At 39.6% G+C, this 16,998-nt stretch overlaps 2 protein-coding genes across 2 annotated transcripts; one reads left to right on the forward strand and one right to left on the reverse strand.

Moving 5' to 3' along the window:
• Positions 1-8,423: 8,423 nt before the first annotated feature.
• On the reverse strand, positions 8,424-11,154 carry LOC147860822 (uncharacterized). Its single transcript, XM_087323259.1, has 7 exons — positions 10,584-11,154; positions 10,392-10,469; positions 10,185-10,233; positions 9,942-10,046; positions 9,202-9,822; positions 9,015-9,093; positions 8,424-8,907 (listed from the first exon to the last, which is right to left on the reverse strand). The coding sequence occupies exons 1-5, from the start codon at positions 10,617-10,619 to the stop codon at positions 9,701-9,703; spliced, it is 390 nt and encodes a 129-aa protein (XP_087179385.1). The 5' UTR covers positions 10,620-11,154; the 3' UTR covers positions 8,424-8,907; positions 9,015-9,093; positions 9,202-9,700.
• Positions 11,155-12,230: 1,076 nt separating this feature from the next.
• On the forward strand, positions 12,231-16,298 carry LOC147860823 (uncharacterized). The gene is made up of 4 exons (XM_087323665.1): positions 12,231-12,678; positions 13,285-13,464; positions 13,794-14,330; positions 14,611-16,298. The coding sequence occupies exons 2-4, from the start codon at positions 13,327-13,329 to the stop codon at positions 16,207-16,209; spliced, it is 2,274 nt and encodes a 757-aa protein (XP_087179791.1). The 5' UTR covers positions 12,231-12,678; positions 13,285-13,326; the 3' UTR covers positions 16,210-16,298.
• The last annotated feature ends 700 nt before the right edge of the window (positions 16,299-16,998 follow it).

Here is a 16,998-nt window from a genome sequence, read left to right on the forward strand (position 1 = left end):
CGCGGAGCAACACGGCATCGACTACGATGAGATGTTTGCGTTGGTCGCAAAGATGATGACCGTCCGTATTTTTCTTGCAGTAGCTATGTCAAAGGGGTGGCATTTACATCAGATGGATGTCAAGAATGCGTTCCTGCAAGGCAAGCTTGAGGAACAAGTGTACATGGTACAACCCCCCGGATTTCACTCCGGAATGAACACCTCGGCGGTCTACTGGTTGAAGAAGTCCCTTCACGAACTAAAGCAAGCCCCGCGTGCTTGGAACACGAAAATCACGTAGCGATTGCATCGGATGGGATTTGCGACGTCCAAATTGGTCTCTTCAGTGTTCATTCGGAAAGGTTGACACGGGCGGATTAGTATTTTACTTTATGTTGATGACTTGGTCATCACCGGCGCCAACCTAGGTGAAATTGACCGCGTAAAACTCCAGCTCGCGGCATCATTTGACATGAAGGACCTGGGGGACCTTCATTACTTCCTCGAGATCGAAGTGATCCGTACCCCCAAAGGCATACTAATTAGCCAATGGCATTACGTGTTGTGTATGCTCTTCAAGTTCGGGATGGCAGATTGCAAGTCAGTCTCGACTCCTCTAGATAAAACCGTCAAGCTTCGCCCTGACTCCGGAAAGGTTTGCGACCCGAAGAGGTTCCGACAGATTGTCGGAAGCCTCATATACTTGACTATCACGCGACCAGACATCAGTTACCCGGTCGGTGTGATTAGGGTGAAAGCATGTGAATGGAAACACTATTATAGCTATTTAGCTGCTAAACTGACCACAGCTAAATAGTTTTTTTTATAGCTAATTTTTATTAGGAAGATCTTAAAGATATGTATCATTTATTATGGAGATGGAAATATTACCATTTATGGTCCACCGTTTAGCTAGTCTTTTTCTGAGATCAAATTCTAATCATCCCTAAATTTGCCAAAATATACAGATTACATGTAGCTTTTTAGGTAGCTAATTAGCTATGTCAAGGACATAGCTAATTGTTCCCATTCCCATGCTTTCACCCATTAGTCAGTTCATGGCACGGCCAACCGAGGAGCACCTTCAATGCACACAACGCGTACTCTGGTACGTCAGTGGCACTAAGGACCGTGGGCTACTATATCGGACCGATACTGCCACACAGTTAGTCAGCTACACCGATGTTGATTGGGCTGGAAACGCCGGCGATCGCCGACCCACATCCGGATTCGCGTTCTCTCTTGGGAGCGCCGCGATCGCGTGGAGTAGGAAGAAGCAGCCAACAGTTGCTCTGTCGAGCACCGAAGCCGAGTATAGAGGAGCCGTTGTCGCAACATGCAAACTTATCTGGCTGAAACGGCTACTTATGGATCTGTAGGTGGAGGTGTCCGATCCGACAACGATCTACTGCGACAACCTCAACAGCATCCAGTTAGCGAAGAACCCTATCTTCCACGGCCAAACTAAGCACATTGAGGTGCACTACCACTTTGTCTGTGAGCATGTCCTCTCCGGTGAAGTCGAACTTCAGTATGTTCCAACGGATCAGCAGACCGCCGACATTTTCACCAAGCCCCTTGGTCTCGTCATGTTGCGACAATTCTCGGGTGCGCTTGGGTTGCGACCAAGGTTGTTAGGTACATTAGGCACGGTACAGATACCATACATATTTAACGTATTAATACCCGTATAGTACCTCCCAATTTAAGAATACGTTAAATACGTTTTCTTAATATGTTAAATACTTATAAAATACGTAAATTACGTATTTTACGTATAGTAAGTTAAATACTTCTAGAATTTGAAAATTATTTACCTTTCTAAAAAATATCTATAATATTGTAAAAAACATCTATGTTTACACAATTTTGTGATGTACAATATAGTTCTACATCCTAAAATGCATATAAGACATTTGAATATTTCAATTCCTAACATACTTGTAGTAATATGGATGTCGACATTCCTTTATTCTATAAATCAGTGTAAGTGTGTATCACGATGTTCTACTTCAAATTGAAATTATTTACAATTATGCCTTCATAGATTGAGGAATCGCCTAAGATTATCACAGTCATGATAGGTTTCTCTTTTCTTTGTTTTCTTCTTCTTCTTCTTCTATCTACTACGATTATCACACTCAAGATAGGTTTATGTCTTCTTTTCTCTCTTCTTCTTCATCTTCTTCATCGTTGTCACTTCTATTCTTCTTTCATCCTTCCTTTGGCTTCTTTTTCACTAAAATCTTTTTTTTCTTTTGCTTTTCATTAGGGTGTTAGGTACATTTTCTTTATAAATACGTATTATACCTCTTTTTTTTTAAATACGTTAAATACCGTATTGGACAAATGTACATGATATTTGACTAAACAACATTGAGGTATAGTACGTACTATACAAATGATGAGGTATTATACGTATTTAAACATTAAATACGAGTACATAAACAACCATGGTTGCGACAGCTCGATGTGCCAAACTTGAGGGGGAGAGAAGTTCCGGAAGACCACGGAAGGGAGTAGGAAAGGAGCGGAAGAGACCGTGACGCCGAGTCAAATGACGAATTCGATTTCGGGTTGGCTGAAGAAGCCCAGGGCGGATCCACGAGAGAGTCCGAAAGAGAACGTGAGGGAAGCAGCTGAAAGAAAGAGCCGAAGCCAACCAAGCATGGGGGAGATGAAGCCAACTCGAACGAGAGCGAAAACCGATCGGAGGAAACTGATTCGGTTCGAATGTTTGATTCGGAGAGGTCAAATCAACCGAGGGCCAAGCGGAAGAAAGGGCAGCCGAAGAGACGCCAACACCACGATAGCAAGGGAGCTGAGAAGGGTCGCACGAGCACACACGCCGACCGGAAGGGTCGAGGTGCGCGAAATCGAACAGGACGAGGAGCACAAGCGAGGTGTGAAGCCAGAAGAAACCAGAGTGGTGATCTGGAAGGACCGAAAGAGCCTCAAGTTGACCTTGAGGGGGAGTGTTGAGATACAAGCTCAACATTGGCCGGATCGGTTGTGCAAGCCAAGAACCGAATCAGTTGGGACCGATCGGTTAGGCCGGACCGGTGCGTAAACCGGCGCGCAAACCGGTGCGCAACAAGAAGCCGTAGCGGTGCGTAAATCGCGAGGCCGTTGGAAAGATATTCCGCGTAGGAATATATTTTGGGAGTAGTGTAGAGCTCATTGTGAATATTAATGTGCGGAAGTGTCAAACAAAACCGGCTCAACCAGATAGCAACAAAAAATGAGATGAAGGTTTAATAGAAAAGCTTAAAAACACAAAGGAGACAGAGAGAGCAGAACATAAAACTATATTAAAAAATTAACTCTAAAACTCTGTACATACAACGTGCTAAACAACACTATTTATACAAGTCCATAAAGGACTGACAGTCATGTGGTTTGATGCTCGAGAGTCAACGCACCACACTTCCTCCAATCCGGAAGTGGTCTTCTTCATTGAGTTCTCCTTGTGCTTCATCACAAAGGTTGGCCCTTTTCCAGTCTTACTAGTTTCGGATCCTTCTGATCCTTCTGCGTAGTGCGAGCTTTTCCGGCTTCCCCGTCTGGCCTTGCCGGATCCGGACTTGTCTGAATTAGCGCGCTTTTTCCAACACTTGCTCTCTATGTGGCCCTTTCGACCACAGTACCAACATTCCATTGCAGTCTTCTCTTTCCGACTCTCGGCACCGCCTTGACTCCCCTTGCTTATGGAGGGTCTGGAACTATTGTCGGCACCATCATTGTGCCTCTGATTTTGTTCTTGTCAACCGCTTCCACTGCGCGTTGTTGATCCACCTCCGTGTACAACGTCTTTCTGTCGGTGTGTGTGCTTGTTGACGCATCCGTGTGGTTCTCCTCAATTAGGCGCATCGACTGTAGGTCGAAAAACGAGGGGGTATTCTCCCTTGTACAGACTGTCGTCCGGAATGCTCTGAATTTCAACACCAGGCCCCCGAGACAGACTTGCACCATTTCATCCTCTTCAACGGTCACATTAATAGAGGCAAGTGAGTCGCAGATGTCTTTGATTCGGGCCGTGTAGTCGGCCACCGACATGTCCCTCTATCAGACATTGCTCAACTCCTATCTGAGTTGCAGCTTCTGGACCGTGGTGCTTGCAGTGAAGTCCTTTTTTAGGTTTCCCCAAGCTTCCTTTGGCGTCTTGGCATCCCGGATAAGGCTGAGCAGCTAATCATCGACACTACACGCGAAGCAGTCCTGCTTGCCGCTTGTTCCCAAGTCGGGAAGTCCCTCTGTGCCGCATCAGGTGTCCTATCGTTAGCTCTGTCAACATAAATCCAATAGTCGTGCCCAAGTAGGTACTGGTGCATCTTGTATGACCAAGATGCATAGTTGGATCTGTCGAGCTTCTCCGTCGAAAGCGAGCTAGCCATTCCTCGGTCCATTCTAACCTTCTTGATTTATGTTCTCTAGCGGATATTAGGGTTTGTCTTTGAAAAGCACTTGTCGGCTGCAGAGGTTCTCAACCCTCGCGCTCTGATACCATGAAAAAGTAAATATGTAGAAGCTAGGACAAAACTAGTTCAACCAAATAGCAACATAATACAAACACGGATTTAAGGAAACCTTACACAAGAGAGAGACAGAGTTAAAGCAAAACAACATTAAGCTAAATTCAAAATAATAACACTCTGTACATACAATGTGCTCAATGAGCACTTTTAGATAAAGTCCATGAAAGGACTGACAAAAGTACTTACAGGTACTTCAATGCTCATACGAGCGACTGACACTAACTCCAAGGAATTTGCCTGCGTACTAGGCTAGGATTGTAGGCCTCTAACGGCCTACCAGTTACAATCCGATCCGGTTCTTGGTTTCGGATACCTATCGGTTCTCCGTTCCAAATACCAATCCGGCGTTGGCTTATTCAGTCAATTCGGATCCGGTTGAGCTTGTCCGCTCAACAGTAAATGAGTAAAGATGTAGAGTTGAAGGATCATTCAATTGGTTGGCAAAGATAATGAGGTCTTTGCATGGTCAATGATACTAGCAAAAGCTACATGCATTTGTATTATTGCGTCAAGACAAAGATACTAGCTAGAGGGGTTTGCATGGGTGGTTTTGCATCAAGCCAAAGATCTCCTACTAGCCATGGAACATATGCCCCCCAACTATTCTATTATCACCGTTTAATAAAAAAACACAACACGAGGTTCAAATAAAAGTAGGTGTTTTAGTGTTCGAGATCAAGGGTAACCTAAGTATTTGAGTATGTTGTAATAAAGTGAGTTGATTTTGTCAACAAGGTGGCTTATTGATGGTTGATTGACATTGGCAAGGACAGCTGGCCATTTCTCTATTATCACATCCCTAGGTTCCACTTTCTACAATCTAATCACATTGAGTCCAAAATTTGCATGGCAAGGGGCTTTTGTCCAATCCTTGAATGAAGGTAGGACTCAAATGAAACTAGACTCGCATAGTATGAACCATACGTACCATACATGCATTCGCATTCGCGAATAGTTCGGTCATTCGTGAAAGAAAAACACCCTCAAAGAATGATAAATCCCATACTTTTGGATTAACTATTTATTATGAGGTAGATAAGCCTAAAAATGGGGAAAAAAAAACAAAAAATAAAAACATTAAAAAAATGGAAAAAAATGGAAAAAAAACACAAGAATGTTTGAATAACATTCGCATTCGTTTTCCAACGTAGGAAAATGAATGTTATACTAGACGAACACGAATTTTACGTACTATGAACTAGAGCATTCAACTTGAGTCAAAGAGCTTCTACGAGCTTTGCTATGCCACCACAATCATTGCTAACGTTGTTGTTGTCTACTGCCACATCACACTGTCACGTCAATAGCTAACATCATCCACCACATCACATCTACGTCACGCACATTCAATCCTTCTTCTACACTTTAGAAAAGGAAAAAAGAATATTATTATGACCTTACCCACAAACTTAAACTCTTTTCATTTTCCCAAATAACCCTCCTTTTAACCAATATAAAAAAGGGAAAAGTGCCAGGATACCCTTGGAAGTTCATCTATTTACCAGAATGCTCCTGAAAGTTCCAAATTTACCAAATTACCCCTATGTCCAAAAAATTACACTTTATAAAGTAATTATACACTCAAATCTTTGGTAAATAGGGCTAGTTCGGGTCCATTTCTTCCATCTTTGGTAAATAGGGCTTGTAGATTTGAGTGTATAATTACTTTATAAAGTGTAATTTTTTGGACATAGGGGTAGTTTGGTAAATTTGGAACTTCCAAGGGCATTATGGTAAATAGACGAACTTCCAAGGGTATCCTGGTACTTTTCCCTATAAAAAAACATACATATCTAAACACACATGCACACACACATTCACAAACATAAACACACTTTGACATTTACACCTATATCACTTCGCAAACCTACTCACAAATATGAAATATACACATATACATTGTAAAAAAAATTCATATATATACAGAAACCCATGCACATTTCAAGCGCATATACACAAAAATTTAATACAAACTCGAAGCATACTCACACACTTTACACATTTATATTTACTTAAACATACATGCATAATTGTGCACATACACTTCATTTAAGCAGAGGCATTCAATTGCACTTTATGTCATCTTAGTGAACTGATACTCCATTGAGTAAGAATAACATCAAAACCTTTGGAAGATGGAATATTTGTAATGAAATCTAAAGCGATAGGTTTTCGTGGATTATCTTAAACTGGTAAGGCTTACAATAAACCATGCGGTCGATACCAAAAGTTCTTTTACTGAACACATGCATTACAACTACGAATCTACTCCTCGAACAAAGCCACTAAATCACATTTCCTTAAAGGGATTAATACGACTCATACCTTGGAGTGTTGCAATTCCAAGGATCACTATTGAGTTTTGAGGGGCTGCCTTCCTCCTGGTGGGCTAACTAAGCGACTGGGGGACAAAGACAACATCCCATGCAAAAAGATTATCATAAGTCAAAATATAATAGATCTAGTTATGTGTTAGGTATTGTGGCATCATGGTCTTCCACATTACCTTCTCAGTGATTGAAGAAAGAAATTCATCTCTAGGATTTGGAAAATCCTAGAAATATATGTAGCATGGACTCTTCCAAATTGATTGTAATCTCTCTTAAAGCTATCATACAGAGCGTGATGGTCAAATCAAATATTGGGACAAGATCTTCGTTGTCATCGGTATTAATGGCAATTTCAAGGATCACTATTGAGTTTCGAGGTGCTGCCTTCCTCCCGATGGGCTAACTAAGAAACTGGGGTACGTCATTCCCCAATGGCAAAGACAACATCCCATGCAAAAAGATTATCAATAGTCAAAAAATATAATAGATCTAGTTATGTGTGAGGTATTGTGACATCATGGTCTTCCACATGACCTTATTAGTGATTGAAGACTAAAATTCATCTCTAGGATTTGGAAATATATGTAGCATGGACTCCTCCAAATTGCTTGTAATCTCTCTTCAAGCTATCATCCAAAGTGTGATGGTCAAATCAAATATTGGGACAATATCTTCATTGTCATCAATACTAATGATGATTGGATTGACTTTTTGTACTTTATACAGATTTCTTACAATAATTCTAGACATTCTTACAAGATAGAATCCATTATTTTCTAAACACAAGCTACCTATATAAGAAGATAGTTTAGTCATTGAAGAAGAATATCGATTCATTGACATTCTTTGATGTATTCTTGTAATCTTGTTCTTCTTGTTAATATATTTACATTGTCCTCTTATGTCTTTCTTCTTTTCTTATGCTATTCTTCCATTCCATCTTGTTCTAAGCCATAACACCTATGATATGTTACAAAATCTAGTTAGGGGCCAACTTGGGATTATAAATGCAACAAACACCTTTATTGTCATTTAGATTAGGGAATGTCAATGGCTGCAAGTCCACCTAGATGAGTAAGATGATCTTCTGATTGACGTAAAAAATTCTGCGATATGAGCTTTAGGAGAAGATCCTCATTCAATATGCTATATGAGCTTGTTTTGCACAAGACATGATTAATCTAAGAACTATAGTGCACCAAGTCTTATACAAAACATTGATGTACATAAAATGAATCACAACATGACACAGTAAAAGTCTGCCAGGAACTGAAAGACAAAGCCTTCCAGAAGGCTGCTCATGGGGAGTCTCCTTGCGTCCCCAGGGATTGCTTGTGGATTCATCCATTGTATAGTTCGTCGCTTACAAGTTAACTTCATCTCTCTGTGAAATCAAGGCCGTATCATGGTTGTAGTGATGATCTATGCCAATGGAGGAACTCCATATCAAATGAAAATGAATTAAAAGTTTAAATGTTAACCTGAATGTAAGTTTCCTCCATTGACCCGCCATTATAAAGTCCTAGAATACTGAAGATTTAGGACCATTAGTGCACTCACAAGATTATATGACAATACAAGTCATTTAATTTTCATCTTATATTAGCAAGATTAGCACATGCAATACAAGTTGTGTTGCATTAAGTGATAACCCAAGCTAAATTATTCAATGAATCATATATATATATATATATATATATATATGGATAATGAATGAATTGGATGATGTTTTACATAGAGAATTCATGAACATGTTTAGGATCAACATTATGAAATGAAATGAGGTTACAAATGAATCAAATTTACAAGGAGGATTCAGGAATGAATGCCAGATTCTATTCCCTGCACTAATGAATAAATTTCAATATAGAAGAGGAACAGTGGACCAAACTGCAGATAATCGAACACAGTAACAACAATGAGATATTTCAGTAGTTCTGAAGACAATCTCTATTTTGAATACCACTTCATATGACACCACGACGACCAAGAAGAGCTTGAAACGTGGAAAAGAGATCTTTGTTGTCGGGTTCGAAAATCTCATCAGCTTTCCGCAATGTCTCCTATTTCCCATTTAAATTAGGGGAATAATTTATGCCAACAAATAAGCATATGTATCAATCAAGCAAAGATAAAGAGAGAAACTTTCATCTATAGGAGAAATGCACACCTCTTTGGTCTCGCGATGAGCATTAAGCTCTTTGATGATGCTCAGAAATGCATTAAATTGATCATATGATAACTGGATCCTGCATCAGAGATCCATTCACATGGTAAGGGCATATAACCTAACAATATAGTTTTTTCTTTATGTGATGCATGTATGAGTAGGGAAAAAAGTAAGCATGTTCTCTCACCTGGCTTGCCAGAAGAACTGTTTTCCATCAATCCGTGGCATGTCTCCTGGAATGGCTAAAGCCAATGATAAAGAAAGTATCTAACTTCAAACCATCATATGAAAATGATATATGTCTGCATTAGGATTTAAGTGTCTTGGAACTTAAATAGGGTTTTTGGATTGAGGGGTTGAATCTTGATAAAGCATGTGCAAAGCTGTGCTTGAAAATACATGCAGGTAGCACTTTCATATGAACTGTTCAAATTGAGAGGAGATTTACAAAGCATTTTCAAATTTAATGATAATATTCTAAAGCTAATCTTCATCAGGATTTTTCTAAATGGATGGAGATAATTGCAAATAAGGATCTAGATCAAGAAGATAGCCTCGAAAAAGTTCACAGATCAATGAAAATTCCAAGGAGCCTTTTTTAGGTTGAGTTCCTCATGAATGACTCATTAAGGACATCCTGTTTGGAAAAGAGCTCTTTGCAGGTCCAAACTTGTCACTGTTGAATTTCAGCTCGTAGATTGAGAAGATAGTAATGAACTAGTAATGTCACTTGTAGAATGCCATCTAGGTGAATCCAATGCAGAGATTTGCGAGGGTGATCCTGCATTTGATTGCTTTTCGGAGAGCTCTGTTAGGTTTTCACTGGGGTTAATACAGAATTAAACCATAGGAAGCAAGAACAAGAAAAAAGCACAAAAGAAACATCCATTGAATCAAAAAAAGAAACCCTACTCCAGCCAGGACAACCTTCATTAGCGAAATACTCATCTGCATGCAGTGGTGAAACTGTTGTAGACCCTGTGTCAGAATTTGTCAATTTGATTCTAGTGGATGAATCTGAATCTGCAGATACTAATGGACATTGCATATGTATATGTAAGAGAAACTGCAGTCTCACATAGTTCTCTAACTAAGTAGAGCCTCATGGTTCCATAAAGAAAAACAGACATGAATCTACAGAGATATTTATGGATTGAGAAGAGTTCTTACCTGTGGAGTCCAAAGAGAATCCCAAAGGCTTTTCATCATCATGGTTTTGCTGCACACGAAATAACCAGGAAAAGTTGATACCAACATTTTATCTCAGTTTTATAACACGAGGTCATCGCAACAGGAACACATAATCATCTTATGTGTGGCATTCATTATATGCTAGCTAGACCTTACAACAAAAAGATATGGAGTTTGTGAGCATACCATGTCCATTTTATCTTCTTCTTCTTCTTCTTCTTCTTCTTCCAAGGACTGGATCAAAGTCCTCTTGAAAGTTTCCAACTGCCACAACAACTCTATAATTGAGCATATGAAGGGCTCAAATCTGAGCATTACATTTACAGAGAAATATATGACTGGAAAATACGAGATTTGTGAGGAAATGCATAGTGGTACCTTTGTAACATCACGGGTCAGCTTCTTAAAACTCATGGACAGAGCATTCTTCTCGGTCAGTCAGTTTGGCCTGGTTCACACACTAATTATACTTCAGCATTAGATTTGTATTAAACTTCCTGAGTTCTGATGAGATCTTGCATTAACATAATTCTAACATAATTAACGATTGGGAAAAGAAAAGCTAAATAAAAACCGATTGCCAAAACTACTCTTTTAGCTTCTGACAAATTTGCATTGATTTGGTTCAGTTCACAAACATAAATTACTTCAGCAATTTCTCTGGCATGAAGAACAGAAATTAGCGATGGAAAGGTTTTGATGGATCAAGAAAAGAAGAAGATGCAGAGCTAGAAAGTAAAGACACTTGCACAATGTCGGGCAACGTTTCTTTGCTAATCGGCCCAAAGCAAAAAGCAAATGTATGGGATTGAAATTGAAAAATCGGAAAGCAGAATTGAAGAGCGAAGAGAAAACAAGAACAGGAAAAAAAAACCAAAAAAATTTATATCCATAAAGAAAACCCTAAAAGACTATATACATAAAAAAAACCCTAAAAGCTATATACATAAAAAACCATTAAAGCTGTAGGCATAAATTAAAAACCCTAAAAACTGATGAAGGGTTTACATTTGCATACATATCTAATAGGAAAGCTAAATAACGAGTAAAGAAGATCTACATTGAAAACAGAAAACAATTATTTTTGAGGGATGAATGATTAGAAAAAGCGATCCATTTTGGGGTGGGGGAGGAGAAGGAGAAGGAGAAGAAATGGCAGGAAACAGACAGGAAAAGGGAAAATCTGATGGGAAGATGATAATATGGCAGAAAGGAAAAGCTATTCAATAGGATTTGTGTGAAGAGATTTGATTTGTTCGGCTTTTCTTCACGTCACGACAGATATGTGTGTATATTATATGTAATGTACATATATGGTAAAATCCTTTTGAATTGGCGATGAAGAGAAAGATACACACACACACTCTCTCTCTCTCTAGGTCTATCACGATCTTTGTAACCAACCTATCATTCCCTTTATCCCTTAGAGAGAGAGAGAGAGAGAGAAAGAAAGAAAGAGAGAGAGTTGAGAGGGAGAAACAGGGGAGGAGAGAGATGATAGAAACAGGGGAGGAGAGAGAAGATGGAAAGAGGAGGAAAAGAAAGGCAGCTTCTGCTCCTGAGGGGGAGAGGGAGAAGGAGGAGAGCAAGATTTTCACATTGTCTGTTTTACACACAGAGAAAAACGGACAGAGGAACAGGGGAGGAGAGGTGGGAAAGATATGTAGCTTCTCTTCTCTTCTCTTTTTAGAGAGAGAGAGAGAGAGAGCTTCTGTTTAGAGAGAGGAGAGAATCAGGGGGAGGAGACAGAGCTTATTATGTTTGGAAAAGATAGAGAGAGAGAGAGAGAGACAGGAGGAGAGAGACAAGCAAGATAGCTTTTGTTTAGAGAGAGAAAGATAGAGAGAGAAAGAAAGAAAGAAAGAAGGGGACTAAGAGAGGGGGGGATCTATCTATCTGTGTCAACCCAGGGACAGTCTGAGTGTGTATGAATTTATGTCAGTAAAGAAGCCTATGTGGGTATGGTATATGAACGAGATAAGAGGAACAGAGCTTAGAGGGAGAGAGTGACTAGAGAGAGAGAGAGAGAGAGAGAGAGAGATGTTTTACACATGTTTTTTGCTCAGAAGTATAACCGTGTAAGAGAGAGAGAGAGAGAGAGAGAGAGAGAGAGAGATTGCTTTACCTTGGCTCTTTCTTTCCCTCTCAGCAGAGAGAGTGGAAAGGAAAGCCTCTTGTTTTCCTTCTTCTTCTTCTTCTTCTTCTTCTTCTTCTTTTTCTCTTTCAACTAGATTTTGTGAACAGAGAGAAGGGGAAGGTTGAGTTGCCCCTCTTCCCAACATCATCTCCACCACTGCAGATCTATCTTCTTTTTGTTGTTGGGTTTATGAATATAACAGAATCTTCAATAAGCACTAACCCTAACCCTATCCCTATCCCTATCTTCAGCCATCATGATCAGAGGGAGCCTGTCCTGTGAGACCAGAGAAGGTCTTGTTGCACCAACAGCAGCAAAATTATTGTCAAAGAACAGGTTAACTTCTGTTTGTTTGTTTTCTAATGCCCATTTTAATGTTACAACCTCTCTTTGCTTTTTCTGGAATCTTTCCAATAGATTGCTAGACCAAACTGGGTGTCTAATTTATGTACTGTTTTAGGCTTGTTTGTTATTTTCATATTAGTACCTCTCGTCGAACCCTTTCTGAAGTGGGTGCCATGCATCGCCCAAAATGGGTCTCAAATTCAAGCTCTTGTTTGCATATAATGTATATATTTACAAACGGTGTTTTTCAGGTTAGATTGTTTGAAACATCTTTTGTGATCTTGTTTTTGTTTGCTTGCACATAGTCTATCCGTCTGTATAATTATATTACATGGTCTGTTTCTCTTACTTAATTAGTGCTAAAGTTCTTCATGGGCAATGTCTCTACTCATTATTCTTTGGAGAACTAATAGAAAAACTTGGTGAGGTGGATATTGTGCTTGGGTTTACATACTTTATAAATGTTGTTTGGAAAATACAAACCTTTTATGGTTATCCCATGATGCGATATCATCTTGAAGATTTCTATATGCTAAATTAATATGAGATTGCTTGTACCTACTTTGCCTAACCTTTATTTCCCACTATTTTTTGTAGGGTGAGTAGCTTTTGAGTATTATATCGGCCGCTGGTAAAGATATGGAGAGATTTGGTGCCAGCACAATGGAAGAACATCAGATTCCACTGAATTCAGATGTGATGAAACATAGCACATTCATGAATAAAGCTTACGTGAGAGAGATTATGTTGCAACATGAGAAAACTTTCAAAGAACAGGTTAATTTGCATATTTCTCAATGTTTTTTTGATGTTATAGCCTATATTATTCTTTTTGCTTGCACAGTGTGTATGCATGTTGTGTACCAGACTTTTCTTCTACATCGCATTTGTATGCGTTGTTGATGTATTTGAAGTGCTTTCCTATGGTTTTTAGAGCGTCTCTATGCTTTTAGTGCTTCCTTTTCCTGCTTTTACTGCTTTATGCTCATGAATGTTGTATTTCTATCTTAAATTATTTTGGTGATACCATACTCTTTTAACTAGGGATGCAAGTAGATTTTATATGAAAGAGACAGAGTTGAACTAACCATACATCTATATATCAGGTGCATGACCTTCATAAGCTTTATGAAGTGCAGAAGGCATTAATGCGTAAGGCCAAACTTGGGGAATCAGCCATTTTACTTAATTCTACTCAATTAACTGATGCTAAGATATTACAGAGCCTTCCCGATGAAAATTTAAAGCATAAAAGCAACTTTGGGAGTATAGATGAGGCTAGACGAGGCCCAAATAAGAACACAAATACCTCAACGAGGAAAAAGGTTATAGACCTTGAGCAACTGCCTGAAGATGACACTGATGATGAACTAGACAAACCTGAGAATGATGTAAGCGGGTCACGTCAAGAGCCGATTTCTTGTGACAGCATTATATTCTACCCAAACTCAAACTATGACGTTCGTAACAATCCTCTCCAAAGTGTGCAAGGATCCAAGGTGCCCCCAAATCTTGATGAGAAACCTTTGGATTTTGGAGGTATGAATATACAAACTAATACAAAAGTGGTAACCCAGCCTCAACAGAATCACGAAGGAGCAATGACTCGAGCTGTAGGAAAGGAGACACATTGGGTTATTCAGGTTCTTGTCTATTTCTCTCCGTAAGAATGTAGGTTTAAACATTATAAGAAGTTTGTTCTTTTTTAACGATAGAAAGATACATATAGATTGATTGATTGATATATAGACATTGGTGTTTGTTCTATTAAGGGCAACCGGGCTTTTTCCCTCATAATGTTAGGTCCTAAACTATCACACAATTTGGGAATCCCAGCGGGAAAGTGTCTCCAGTACTGGTGTATATTCTTTATTTTATGTTATGACACCCAACTCTAATCGCCAAATGTTGTTTTCACACCAGGGCTCTGATGGTAGCGCAAGAGCATTGGGTTGCCATGCTTTACTTCACCAAGAAGAGGATAAACTAGCTTCTTGTCATAAAGCATCACAGGAAGATTCCAATCTTGGGTTCAACACCACATCAGGTGTGGATGTATTTAGTGCCAAAGGACGACATCAAGAGCTTGAAACAAATATTTGGTATCCGCAAAATGATGTTGCTGCACCCATGCCTGAACAACATTGTTTCCCGAACGGAAACCATACAGGAGCAGGATGGCTACTACCACCATTGCAAAATACTACTCATCGAAGCTTATATCCTCAACAAGCGGTTTATAACCTTCATGCTAATATGAATAGCTTCCTCGGGAATAATAACTCAAGCAGCCCTCCAATCAGTCAAAAGCTCACTGTCCAGAAGCCTCTGAACGTTATGTTGAAGAGTAGTGACAGTGATGCGGTACATTTGAAGCCGATGTCATCACCGCAAGAAGGTTGCAAAGAAGAAGAAATAAATGATGCGAAAATGAAGCATGAGGAAGGGAACAATGTGATGGCCATTCACATGCCGACTTCTCCTTCCATGCCAGAGGCCAGACGAGGTTTAAAGCCATCTTTGCAACAAGTAAGTGTTTCAGGGGTGTGTTTTACAGATGGAGCACTTGAAGAGTTCAATGAAGACATGCTTAGTGGAAGCTACCGAAAAGATGATGCCATCGGCCCCCAAATGAAGAAACCACAACTTAGTCGCCAAAGACAGGCCTCGGACTTGAGCACATCGAGTCAAGTCACAATGCAAGCGGTATCCATGCAATCTTCAAGCACTGAGGTGCTTGGCAATGTCATCAAGCAAGAAAGAGAATGCTCCTCGAAAACATTTGAAAGCAATGCAATGTCCCGGAAACTATCAAATTCAACAATCCGGAAGAGGAAGTCCATGGCAATGGCATCATCAGATAATGATGATGCTAATTATAATGACAATGATGGTGATGGCGATGATAACATCTCGGGTATGGACAACCTTGCAGCCTCGATACTTTTGAGTTTCACACAGAAGCTGCCACCGATGAAGAAGAGGCGGGTCGAATGTTCAAAGCTTGTCGATGAATGCTCGAATAAGTATCAGAAAACCAATGGAAACAACGGTGTTAAGGTATGCCCTAGGGATCAGTGCATGGACATTGAGTCTTCTGATAGTGGGCACCTAGGCTCAAAAACAATAAAGGTAGAATGTGGCTTTAAGAGAAGGGGAGTTAGTCCCGAGAAGGAGAGGACAAGAAGAAGAGAAACCAAAAATGGTGCAATAAGCACGATTGTGAAGGTAGATGTTCATACGCTCCCAAGGGGCCGACGGAGTTCCCGAGGACCGCTAGTGGCCGGCCGAGATGTCCATGAGATCAATGGTAAAGAACACTCGGAGCATTGTGATGGCAATGGCGAGCAAGGTATTGAAGGTACCAATACCAGAAGAAGGAAGCAATCTATCGATAACCCGGATAAATTTGAGGTTTGTGTAAAAGACAATGCTTGGAAAGGTGTTGACCGGAAGAAGAGTCGGTCGCGACTGCCCGTTGCCCAAACCCCCAAAGTTCCATTTAAGAAGGCTCAAAGATGATACAACTCTTGGAAAAGACATGATGTAGCTTCTTATTGTATGTTTTTGCACAATTTACTCGAAAGTAAAGAGAGTTTACGTTCTACTTTCACTTTGGGGGCTTCTTTTTTTTAATCCTTTCTATATATATAGATATATTGATACAAGATAATATGTTTGTTTTTTCTATCATGATCAAAAGGGGATTATTTCAAAATTTCAACAGCAGACACATTCGTTGTCATTTGTTTAAAATGAACTTGTTCCGAAAGGTAATACGAGCATAGCACGAGCTTCCCCATCTCGACGTGTAAGGCATTCGAATCGTACAACTTTTGCTTTCATATTGCTGTGTAGGATGCTTTGAAGAAATCTTAAGATGAGACAAACCCTCCACTTCAACTTTGTAATTCAAGCTTAGTCTACATGAAAGCAAGCACATGTGCATTATCTCTTGATTTTGTGAATAATATCATTCTTAAACATTATATAGATCACAAATGTTACGGTAACTTTCCAAGTCTAGTTGAAGAGTGCGTTATGTGACAATCAACTGTAGTCTTGCAAGAGAAAAGAAATAGAAATCCAATTATTAAAAAATGCATTAAGAATGTTTGGTTATTTGAATATATGGGACCTCAAAGAGTGTTGTATACATGTATTGTAATTTGCCCTTGAAAAAGCTATAAAATGTAGCAAGTCTAGAGTCGAATTTCAAATAGATAGATTGAAAGAAAAGGATAAGTGTGAGGAACGATTTTCTATCATGTTTTTGGTGTGGCAACGGCAATGTATGATTGGGTGTATCCT

Source organism: Azolla caroliniana, unplaced genomic scaffold (genome assembly GCF_043228905.1).
Source record: "Azolla caroliniana isolate FFs.n. ecotype wild unplaced genomic scaffold, voAzoCaro1.0.p SCAF_8, whole genome shotgun sequence".
Classification (NCBI taxonomy): Eukaryota; Viridiplantae; Streptophyta; class Polypodiopsida; order Salviniales; family Salviniaceae; genus Azolla; species Azolla caroliniana.